Source organism: Hyposmocoma kahamanoa, unplaced genomic scaffold (assembly GCF_003589595.1).
Source record: "Hyposmocoma kahamanoa isolate Upper Pololo Valley unplaced genomic scaffold, ASM358959v1 262, whole genome shotgun sequence".
Taxonomy (NCBI): domain Eukaryota; kingdom Metazoa; phylum Arthropoda; class Insecta; order Lepidoptera; family Cosmopterigidae; genus Hyposmocoma; species Hyposmocoma kahamanoa.
The window spans coordinates 2,373,952-2,386,828 of NW_020653765.1; the positions used below are offsets into that span (position 1 = coordinate 2,373,952).

The following is a 12,877-nucleotide window of genomic DNA, read 5'->3' on the forward strand; positions in this document are numbered from 1 at the left end:
TATGTCGCCCTTCTGCCGCCTTTCACCCCCGCATGAACCCATGGTCACTACTGAATACGTATTTTCTTAGCTTAGGTTTGCCTGCAACTACATGATCTAAGCTAAGTTAGCTAGCTTCGTATGCGGAGTGGCCTGCGCTTCATACGGTCTACGGTTAGATAATTGTCTGCATTCGATATTACAAACAGGTACATTACAAAAATTCATTGAAGTCAATAAGTGATATGCAGAGCAGGCGCGTGCGACTTGGGACAACTGATCGGTGCAAGTCTGATAACCACTCGCCAGTGGCGGTAACGCTCTACTGAGACGTTTAGTTTACAAGTAAACTACCTACTTCCTCCTGTAAGTGCGGCAGTGTTTCCATCGTTACGGACATTCAAATGCAAATACGCACAATGCCTATTTGACAAGCAATGTCAGGATGTGGTTTATTCTAGTTCGTGCCTCGTGTGTTGTACTGCTGGTCTTGTGTATTTTGGAATTATAAAAGAAAGAAAACGAGACTAAAATTATTGGACGACAGTAAAAATAAACCTTTATTATTGTTACTTCGTTTTCATTCAGTAACTTCAATTTTGGATAGGTGTCAACGTCAAATGTGGAAAAATATAAGAACAACTTCCGGAAAAATATTTTTTTTTCAAAATGGAATTTTTTCCATGACCCACCACTATCGTAACCATTACGAGCTATGGCAGAATATAAACGAGGGCAATGTACTTCGTAGTCCTCCGAGTCATAGATCCATTTGACGTGTGTTAATGTTATAAATTTGCATTTTCTTTTTCTTATATTGCATTGGATACCATATAAACTATATTTTTTTTAACAAATCGCTGCGAGTCGGTGCGGCCGAAGTCGCGCAACTACGGGTACGTTCCACGAGCCCTTAATTAAACGAATTTTGGGGGAATGTTCGTTTTTAACACTGTATAAGTTCGTACGTCTTACTCAAGTTACGAAAATGTCAGATACGATATTGAGAAGTGTGACTAAACAAGGAACAAACGACGCCACATTAAAAGACAGTAACAGCTAACGACACCATTCATAACAAAAATAAGTTGGTGCTTCTGTAACTGAAGCTATATACAATCAAATACCTATATAGATATTGAACAAGCTCAAACTCGTTATGCGTGCAGTCCTTAGGCTAAGAACTCACGGAGCGGTTTTCGCACGCGCTTGCCGCGGCTACGGGACTGGGCCTGACTATGTACATGAGACAATAAATAAATAAATACAGCTGTTTTATTTCAATTCGCACGACACCGTAGGTCTTAGCGGTCACGTGGCGCCGCGGTGGCGGAACGGGTCGCAAACTTGGCGGGTGACGATCATTCGAGATTGTCCCCGGTAAAGCGACCGCAGATCACACGGTCAACCGCGTCCCGCTCGGTTCTGCGTACTAGCAGATGTTGCTGCTACCGTGAGCAACCACGGGTTCAAAACACTTCGTGAAGTGTGCTGCTAAATTTTCTATACATATATACATTATAGAAAGCCGCGGTCCCGCAACCACAGCGGGCGCGGGACCGCTCCGTGAGCTCTTAGTCTTACACGTTTCTTATTAACCATCACACTCTCATCATCGTAAATCACCTACTTACAACATGTCGGCGGACTAAAGCACATAAGTAATCAGTACAGAGTACTAAAAAAACCGACCTCAAAATTGCGTGGAATTACATATACTTACCAAGTTTTATTGAAACAGGTTACGGTAAAGTGCGCAAACCCGGATTCATCCCCTAGTTCGCCACTATACGGAACTTGACGCTGGAGATAATAAACATCGGTTCTCACGACTCAAAGTATATTGAGAAAGAAAAACGCCTTGAATTGAAGAATAGCAAAATCAACCATTAAAATAATTGCTCCTTACAATAAAATTTAGGCGCTATCTATAAAAATGAATCTTCATGCGTAAACAGCCACCCTTAGAGGTGGATGATTTTCTTCAAAATTAAATGGGACCACTATGGAGGTATCCTCTTTCCAACAAAAAAAGAATCATGAAAATCAGTTCACAAATACCGGAGTTATCGCGTAATACACATAAAAAAATAATAACAGTCGAATTGAGAACCTCCTCCTTTTTTGAAGTCGGTTAAAAAAGTGCTTCATTTGTTAATACATATATAATTATATATTTTTTTGTGTTGTTTTTAGTATTGGAATTTAAATAACCTTTAGAACAAAGTTAGAAATTTACGAAGTAACAAATGAATTTGACATTGCTTTAGCCGGTAGATGTATTAATTTAAATGAATGATGTTGGATTTTGACTTATGTGCTGTAGTCCGCCAGCCCTAGATATAATGAAGGTACGCTACCTATCGATCGTGATGCATAAGTTTCTAAATAAAATGATAATTTCTTCCTTTCAAATCAATAGGAACAACTTGAAATAATATGGCAACATCTTAGACCTATAAAATCAATTAAAAATTATAATAACGCATATAATAACGCACACACTCAACATAGCCCCGCACTAGAGAAACCCTGTGTCACGGGTGCCATGGACACACACATAGACAACCACAAATTACACCCAAACTCACGAGAGAAATAAATGTAGGTCATACAAATATTTCGCCCGGCCCAGGAATCGAACCTGGGACCTTGACGTGGCAGTCCGGCATGGTAACCGTTCGGCCACGGAGGCAGTTAAATTAATAAATTAATAATAAATTGTGTGCGATAGTACAACGATAATGTAAATTTTTATTATATACTTTAGTATCACTGAATCATCAGCAATTAGGGTCAGATCACATTAACGGAACATCGAAGCCCTCTATAGCATTCACTCTCATATTTGTACGTTTACTACAGTGTACAACAGCGCAAAAATATATTTAGTAAATTTAACTCGGTACTCCAAAAATGTGAACTACCCTGCTTTCAAACAACACAACCCAACAACTTAGAGACAAGACTAAATACAACATACGTTAATCATAATTCGTTATCTAAAATATTGTCATCACTATCCTTATTTTCATTTAACAAACAATCAATGTCCTTTAACAAATCCTTTTCTGCATTGTCAACTTTATTCATATGACATGAAGCTACCACGTCGGGTACGTTCTTACCCAAATTTAGGTCGTGGTCTGACTCGGCTACATCGCTGTCTTCACTAAGATCAACTATGTCAATTGGTTCACATATCTTTGTACTTTCTACATCAATAACCTCTGTATCTGACAGAGAATCTATCTTACTATCTTTATCCGGTATTACTACGCTTATAATTTGTACTTCTTCATCTGAATCGTTGTCTTTGTTATTATTTGCATTCTTATTGTCAACAAAATTTTCTACGCTAATATGCCTATTTCTAATTAACCTAGGCTTCGATGTGTGCTCCGCAATTTTAATCCTTTTGAATTCATAACAATTGTCGACTAGTTCATCCTCCTGCATTTCGTATACATCGCTCTGTTCAGACAGTGTTCGTTTTCTACTATCCATACTATCACTTTGCTTTAGATCTATTTTCGCTTGACTTGACACTGCCAGGGTGGTGCGATCCACCTTCTTATAAACTACTGAATTACTTCGAACTACTTTAATAATTTTATTCCCTGCAGTGGTAATAGTCTCTTGTGTGGACGGTTTTCGTTTTCTACTTAGATTAAGCGTTATCGGAGGACTGTGAACTGTTTCGGCTTTCTTTCTAGCTCTGATTTCTTCTAAAGACAAGATTTTGAAGTCCAGCGAATTCCGTCGCTCGGGGGGAGGATGCTGCTTACCTGCGATTTCGTCGAGAGATAACCTATCGTATTTTGAAGAGAGGTTGGTTCGGACGATTTTACGCTCCTTTGGTGGGTCGAGGACCGGCGGCAGAGCCTCGTAGCTGTAGAAGGCGGCTGCCTCGGCCTGTATTTGTTCTAGTAAGAACAGCTCCTGCGACTTGGTACGAGCAATGCGCTGCTCGTCATCGGGCGACACGTTTTTAGTGGGCGTGGAGGATGGCGCGCTTTCGTTATCCGACTCTGCAAGAACACACGAAGCAACCGCTTAGTCGATACGCGAATCAAATTTATGATTTTCGTAATTAATTTTGAAACGACCCGTCGTGTATCGACACGATCTACTTGCGGTGTGTTCTTGCTTCGATCTGAAAGCGACTAGGGTGATCAAAAATAATTACAAAAATCATATTTACGAAACATTTTTATTTACTCGTTGGTATATTAAACACAATTTGATTAAACAAAGCCAAAGTTATATTTTTCCGAGTTCCTATATCAGTTTGAAAGTTAATTAGCTTAAAAGAAAGGTCTTAAACACACGCGTTACTAATATTAAACATATGTTGAAATTCTTATACAACGTAAGACTAAGATTAACATAACAACAACCCCGTTTTAATGCAAACAATAAGCCGGCGGGGCGGGCACTGTGCTCACTCGTGACGTCACGGCGCGGCTGGTCGCCGGCCCCAGTCTTGAAAAGCGCCGACCCCGCCGCGTGTTAAAACTACAGCTATATTTACGGCACTCCTTGATTCCTCTCCGTAGTGTCCAACAGCAGTACATAAGTTATGTCATGGTATACGAATAAGTATCAAAAGTGCTTTACTCTATCTCTTCCACTCTATTATGAGCCCTATAATACTCCGCATACCCTATGAGCCAACCGATTACAGAATGTCAACTAATTACATGACTCCAGTGGTTAGCAAACCATCCATTCCGTAAGTCGGTCAGCGTCGTTTCGCTAACTATCACTTCAATTTAATAACCAAACTTTGCGGTCAAAATAGACAGACCGCAAAAATAAAAGTCAACAGAAAACATTTAACATTCCAACAATTTGACTAACCTAATGTTAAAATAAATAATATGTAAAAAGAGTCACTAAATCATTAAATAAAGCTCTGGCTAAATATGAGTGCAACCAAATACTTTATAAAACCAAAAAGCCGCCACGAACACAAGGATAATTTTGTACTAGCTCATTAGGCATTTTCCCGGCACAACAATGTTTGAATAAATCGCATGCAAAAATTTACCGGCAATAAATAAATTCGAAACTACAGAAAAATGAGCAAATGAATATTAATAAAATAAATTTAAAAACTTTTCTACTTAACACTTGACGCTATAACACACTTACTCTTTATTTATATCAGAGAAAACTTTACGCCAACTTTGATTCTTTTTGCTTTCCTGATACTGTACGGGTTTATCTTCGGAACCGTTAAATTATCTCCGGACAATAAAAATTTATGCCGTATAAGGGTGCATCCCCTGGTCACTATGGTCTGTGCGCGGATAATATGTCACAAAAAACAACTTTTAGTGTGGGCACGATAGAAGGACTGATAAACAGTCTACCCCAAAGTTACCATTTTTTTAACCATCAAATGAACTTCTCATTTGCAAAGTTGGTAAAATAAAAAATCTTTCTTATTCTTACTTTACCACCTCATTGACTTGTTAACTTCATAAATTTAAATATTGTAATCTGTTTCATAAATAAATAATGACTAGGAGTACCATGGACCAAAGACAAATTATTTCATTTATGTTACTTTTCTCATGTTCGTACTTTCCTTCAGATTTTTGTAATAAATATAGGAACTTTACTTTCAGTGCAGAAATATAAAAAAAATTTGCGTCCTCCTCTGTTATGTTGAGGAACGATTTATTAAAACTCATTTCAAAATCATCTGAGTGCTTTTATAATAATGTAATTGGAAGCCTTATATAAATTACCAAAAACCGCTAAGCATTACAATGTTGTTACTTTTTTTTCATTTTGTTTAGCTTATCTCTTTTTTTTATTCTTCTAAACTTGGTAATACAATCTTAAGCACGAAAAATTTGTTTTTTTTTTTTTAATATAGAAATCACAGCAGTACACGACATAAAATTTTGTATAAAACTGTGCTTCCTATCTGTATACCTAGATACCTTTTTTTTTAATTTTATTAGCTCTATCTAATTCTCGTGGTGCAAATATAAAGTATATAGGAGCAGCGCAGTGGGTACCTTTATAAACCAGCTGCCCCTTAAAACACCCTACATACTAATATACAAACAATTTTAAAGGCATAAAGCTTGTTTTTTTTTTATTTTTCTTCACCTATATTAAGAGTTACAATATTCGTGTATATATATTTTTATTTGTATTTTTAAGTTATTTATAACCTATTTATTATGTACTTTTCTATCATAGACAAAGATTATATCAACATCTATTTAAAAAATCGACAATTACATTTTTTGATGTGGCCACAACTTTTACATGTTCACTGTTCCGGCCGACACGCAAAATGTAACTACATACTTTTATGATATACCATTTTTTATATAAATGAAGAAGCGAAAGATATTTTATTTATTATGAATCTAATTAGCTAAGATATGAAGGAGATTATATTCTTTAATTTATTGCACATATAAAAATACCGACTTCCGTGTACAACTGTACCTTTAAAGTCGGACTGAGCTCGAGCCGTTACGAAATCGGCGAAAATGAAGAACGTTCGCAATCTGTGTCTATGGTGTAAAGAAAAGTTAAAACTATTTACGTCACATTCAACCAAAATGCCGCTTCTTACGGCAACTTAAAATATATTCTAAGTGAAAGAAACGTGTAAACATTGTGGATCCAGTCTCTTAAGTGATAACGTCCAAAATGGACGATTATAATCGTTTTCTTTAAATAAACAATCGTCCCGAAACTGAATCCAGATCAACATTAAAGTCTATAAATACTAATTGACTACAGACGTCAAAAAAAAACAAAAAACTAAACTTTGTCGTCAATAAAAGTTTCAATTGCTCCACAAACTGGGAAAACGAAAGCATAAGTATTTTCTTTCTACAAAACAGTTTTAAATTAAAAATAAAATAATAAAACCTTAAATTGCAAACCCGTCGTAAAAATAATAAAAGTAATATTGCCCAGTTCAAGAGCGGAGCAATAAGTTTAAATAAAAACATCCTAACTAGAATAACATGGGAGAATAAATAGGATATTATAAACTAATCTAACACATGCTTGAGTGAAACCATTACATGTATTTTTCTTGGCACATGATGCAACAAAATAAAGTAGCCTTTGTCTACACACAGTTTAAGTTCAGTGTTTAAACTGTTACTGACAATTTTTGTATTATTTATGACAGTAAATCTCGTAAGATGTGCCCATATAATATAACTTATTTGGACGCAAATCGAGCCGCGGGTACCACAGATATGTAGAATTAAAACTTGGGACGAAGCTACTCCCAATTTTTTCTATCAAACATTTATGCTTATAAAATTAAACAATTACACCGAAAGATTCGTTAAAAGTATTTCAAAATAAAGAAGACATTTAGAATACCATTTTTGAAGTCTCTTTGAAACCTACCGCGCCTCAACTTGCGTCTTAATCGAATAGAAAAAAATGTTGAAAAAGCGCGTGTTTTACAGTAAAATTAACATTAAGTGAGCGTTCGGATCGTCTAGACATCATATATCTTATAACTAAGTCGACCCTTTGGCTTAGAATGCACAATTTTCAACTGTGTATTCGATAGCTTTTTAGTATTAGTAATTATATTGGTATTCTTAAAAATTCAGCCCTTGGAAAGTAATCGTAGCGACCTACTTTGATATAATCCGTATGCAATTTTATCTATATCCATATAGTGTATGAGTTGCATGTGGGCAGACATATGTCAGTTATTTGTCACATAGTCTTCCCGCTCAAAAACGTAACGGATTTGCCGGATTTCCCTTCGACCTTTTTAAAGTGGATAATACTCTACATTAGTACAATAAGATGAAAACATGTTTTTTGTCATTCATCAAAAAAATTCAACACAATGGGTGAACCTATTGAATGTTTGTTCATACAAACACTATGTATAGTCGAACTTTCTTTAGTGATGCAACGTTTTGAAAGTAAAAACGACTGTAGAGTATTGCCAACTAAAAAGTAGGATCCTACACTGTCATTAGGTTTATAGATACTTACAGAGTGTTAAAAAATTACTATAAGTTCCCAAACACAGCGGTCACATATGCCGAAAATTCAGCGGCGTAATTTTGGCTCGTGTCGACATTGCGGCTAAATTTTCGACAAGCGAGGCTTATAAAGACATTCTTCCTTCTGAAATTTTTATTGACTTAAAGTTCCTTTTAAATAATTTGAAAAAAGTTTTTTAAATGTGCAACTTAAAAGGCATGTTCGACGATTCTAAAAAAATAAATAAACAAAAAGAATATGTCTGGCCATATATCGATCGTCAAATCTGAATTTTATTGGAAATTAAATTCATTTGGATGTGTAAAATCACTGCTTAAAAGGAACTTTGTGTTTTTTAACACAATGCAATATTGCATGTTTGAAATGTAAGTGTATACAATGCAAACAGCTCGAAAACGAATGCATCCTTACAATGGTTATTATGTTCACTACAAGGGCCTCAACTTTGACTAGTCGATTCCTAAACCCTTCAAGGTTAAGCAAATTGTGTTCAACACTAAAAACTTGGTCGATTGCGTTTTTAGATCTTGATGGGTTATAAGAAATCTGCTTAGGGCGGCATGTGAAGCCGTAAGCGACGCACTCACACTTTTACTCTTGTACTTATATGAATGCTTCCCGTTACCTATATAATTTAACACACTTAATGTCTCAATGCTTTACTAATTCCTAAAGGTCAAACTTCATTTAACATCAGCACACGTAAGCACCGCGTTCATACTAGAATATTATAATGCAAAGTTATTTGTATCACTTCTAATCAACTGTGATGACTTTTCGCATAAAACCAGTATTTAGTATGTCTGAGGTGCTGATGCTTGATGATGAGTGAGATACGTCCCCGGTTTAGAGATTTTCCTTTCTTCGAGGACTTCTCATACATTTGCAAATATTTCTTATAATTTTACTCTCTCTAGATAACACTTAACAATCTTAGCTTCATATGATTTATCCATTTCGATACCAAAACAATCATTACTTTATACAAATTGAATTTCACTTTCAATGCTCACCCAAACAACACAGCTCTTGGTTTATATTATTTAATTAGATCATAGAATCAAACCTAATCCATAGATTTTTGAAAACCTTTTCATAAGTGGCCCTTAAATATAAATAATAATGATACGAAATTATTTTTTACAGGACTGCCAGGGCCCAATCTCATCCTACTCTATGACAAAAAAGCTACGAATATTAGACTAATAACAGTAATAATAAACAAATATTAAAAAATATCCGCACCAATTAGGAAAACAGTTTGTTACAAGTAAAAATGTTTAAGGGGTAAATCTCACTTACGATCATCAAATACCAGCACCATACGTAAAAGTGTGTTAAGTATGAAAAGGTAGCAATGCCAATGCAGTGCAGATTGAAGGTGCTGATAATGTATGAATTGACCCTAATATTTTATTTTAAAAAACTGATAAAATGGATTATCGTCGATCTGATTTCATCCATTTATTTGGGCCATGTCCATACCATAGATATACAGAAAATTATATTACCACTCTCTGTGCAAGTGACAAAATTTTCTGTTCAATTCAGACAGCAACTTATCCAAACATATCCATTTCGATAGAAAACCTCCGGTTAACACCTACCCCGATATTCCGATACATTGGACTGTTAACGTACTACAGAATCAAGACCAATAATAAGGTGTTATTCGGAAGCATTCACATTTTTAGACAGACAAGTGTTGTGTAAGTGAGTCGCTTAGTACATATAGTTTCAGTAGAGGCGCATACCTTCCTCGAAGTTGACAACGAGGGGGTCGACGGGCATCGGGCTGACGTACGCGTTGGGCGGGGCTTCGTGATGGGCGGCTAGGACGCGTCGCCCGCCGCCCAGCAACTCCGATGACGGCAGAACGCCGAGGATTGCTGAGTCTAGTACCACTATAATTGAAGCAAATATTCATAATGTACCAATGAAATCTAATTAATTCTAATTTTTAATACAAAGATCGAACACTTAGAAAAAATTGTCCAAACAAGACACAAGCAACCGGCAACTATAACAGGAGTGAATATTTTATTTTCATACAATTGATATGAAATCAAATCGAATTGTGAAACATCCTGACATTAAATAAATATTTAACTAATTAATTCTAGTTTTGTTTCTCACAGCTTGTGATTACAATAAACAAAAACAATATTATCAGCACCACATAATGGTGCGGACGACATGTCTGAAATTGATGCTGGTATCTGCTAATAAAGTGGGATTCGGGCCTCAATGTAGAGGTGAGTACAGACCTTGGCGCTGTTGCTGATGCTGCCAGAGCATAGGCACTGGCTGCGGCTGCGGCGGCTGCGGCGCCACTACAGGCACGCCAAGAGGTGGCTGTTCAACGCCCGCCTCGGCTAGACTGGTGGCCGGCGCCGCCTGTACAAAAACATTTTATAAATACATTTTACAATATTGTACTCATTGAATTGAAACATCAAAGGAACATCAAACATCATGGTTCTATCCTGATTCCTGCAGATATTTCACATATCAGCCTTCTCTAACTTCGCATTGCGAATGCTTCAGACGTAAATGAACTTACTGGCTGTGCAGGTGCGGGCTGGCTGGGCGCAATGCCGTCGGTACGCGCATCCGGGTTCTTGTGCATAAATGGGCAGTGCTTCTTGCGGCAGCCACCTGGCTGGTTCTCCCAGTAGCAGGGGATCTGCTTGCGGTTTTTCTATAACACAATAATAATGTCTTTGTAAGCGCTTATGGTTCTAAAAAGAATCGTTAAATGCGATTTTTTTCCAACATACTCCCAAAATTACATTCAATTTGTTTTGTTTGAACTCCAAAAACTTTCTTCATCTGCAATTTTAAAATCATTTACTCCAGAAATCAAGTTCAAAAAAAACAATAGGATTGGACTACATGTTAGAGAAGATTTACATGTGCTTGAATAATGTGAACTCCACTGGGTTTGGTCAGCTTGGTGGAGTATGGCCTCAAGAGGACACCCATGCAAAAGGGGTCTGTATGACTGGATGGATATGTCAAAAATGATAACAATTGTAGAGACAACAAGAATGGGACAAATCAAGTCTTTTTAAAGTGTACCATTATCACCTATGATACTCAGTTTTCACTGTTAAATACTTTATAATAGTTTATAATAAGCAAAATACATAAAACGGAGTTGCATAAAGCTATTAAAGATTTTTCTGTACACTGCTGCATATCATATTGCCAATAATGAACTGAAAAATGAGGTTATAAAGTTATTCCGCTCCCTCCGACCAGGCGAACGAGCAACCAAATATTATACAACACAAATAGCTTTGCAATGCCCAAATAATTAGTTAAGTGACCCAATAAGGTAAACATATGTCTTAAGTCTTCACACAACACTTTTAGTGTCATGGTGTTTTTCTCTGGTCATATTGAATGGACAGATTCAATGGTCTTAATGTAGTCTTTTCACAGGTTAATATTCCATACAATTAGAATTGCCATGAAAAATTTAAAACACTAAGTATCCATGTGAAACAGACATTAAGCTATTTAAATATTACAAATACGAGGCCTTATCAGACAATGACCTTTAAGAGGTACATTGCATGCACATTTTAGATAATTCTATTATATACCTGATATAAATGTAACTAAGAAAACTATTGCAAATTTTCAACAAAACAAAATGTGAAAAAACAAAAAACAAAAGGGCAAAAAGGGTGTGTGAAAAAGTATTTCAAAGTATTCCAGTAATATCGCCATTATTTGAACATTTGTTTCTAGTCATTATACATAGTGACATAGTATTTATTACACTTACCCTGAGCTCCATGTGGCGTAGTTTGCAGCGTTTGTCGAGGCACTTGCCCTGCTGCCAGGCGGTGCACATGGTCTCACACCCAAGGGCCGATGGCTCGTGGCGGAATACACAGTTGTCCCCCTGACAGTGACAGCGAAAGAAATAATTTTTGCATTCTGAATGAAGGTTGGAAATCTGATATTCAAATTCCAACAATAAATATAACTTATATAGAATAACACAGTACATTTATTGACATCACTAATTTTTTTAATGTTTATACAAGTGTGGTAAGGTTGATTACAAAAATAAAAGAGAAACTGTCAGAAGACCACGGAATATCTATCAGTAGCTCGCAATACATCTTGTAATGAAAAAAATTGTCCTGACAAATCCTGTCTCACCTTAGTGCATGTGGAGTAATAGTAGAAATAACAATCGTTGAATTTTCTCGGGGACTCCATGGTGTGTTCCACCGCCCAGGGCCTGTGAATTACGAAGAAATCGTGAAGGCACCCAAGCCGACAAAATAAACACTTCGCCGAAATATAATCACCGATTAAAGGCTACAAATTACGCCCGGACAATGTTAGTTACTTCTGTTTACAAATATGACATGGATATTCCTTCTAGACACACGAATACTTAGATTTTTCCATTTTGACAATAGGTAATGCACGTCGTTGTGAAACAAGCTCCAAATTGAAAACTATCAACACCTCGAAAGTTTTCAACGCACGCTACTCACCGTGTACTAAGAAACTAAAAAATAATTAAATTAAACAACAAATATCTACACAACAAGAGCTATTCTAATACAAAATAATACGAACGTCACTATTAGAAAGAAGATGTATTAGATATGGCGGACATGTGTGTGGCGGACTTTCATTTCATTTTCAATCCACGCTCATTGGCTGTAGCTTGTCATAGACAAGATAGAAGGTGTAAAAGGCCGAATTCATTATTTCAACATACATTGTTGCTAAGGTTTCTTAGCGACGATAGGTGTTTTAAAAAAACCTCCAATGTAACGTAATCATTATGTTATTGAGAATATTATTTTCAATTGTGTCAATGTTGGTATATTTGATTGTC

General features: G+C 36.3%; 1 protein-coding gene across 1 annotated transcript; it reads right to left on the reverse strand.

Annotated features, from left to right (window-relative positions):
• Positions 1-2,952: 2,952 nt before the first annotated feature.
• Positions 2,953-12,666, reverse strand: LOC113228897 (zinc finger CCCH domain-containing protein 11A-like). Its single transcript, XM_026462334.1, has 7 exons — positions 12,528-12,666; positions 12,184-12,265; positions 11,801-11,920; positions 10,568-10,705; positions 10,272-10,401; positions 9,759-9,908; positions 2,953-4,010 (listed from the first exon to the last, which is right to left on the reverse strand). Exons 2-7 carry the CDS (start codon positions 12,241-12,243, stop codon positions 2,968-2,970), a joined length of 1,641 nt encoding a protein of 546 aa, XP_026318119.1. The 5' UTR covers positions 12,244-12,265; positions 12,528-12,666; the 3' UTR covers positions 2,953-2,967.
• Between the last annotated feature and the right edge of the window lie 211 nt (positions 12,667-12,877).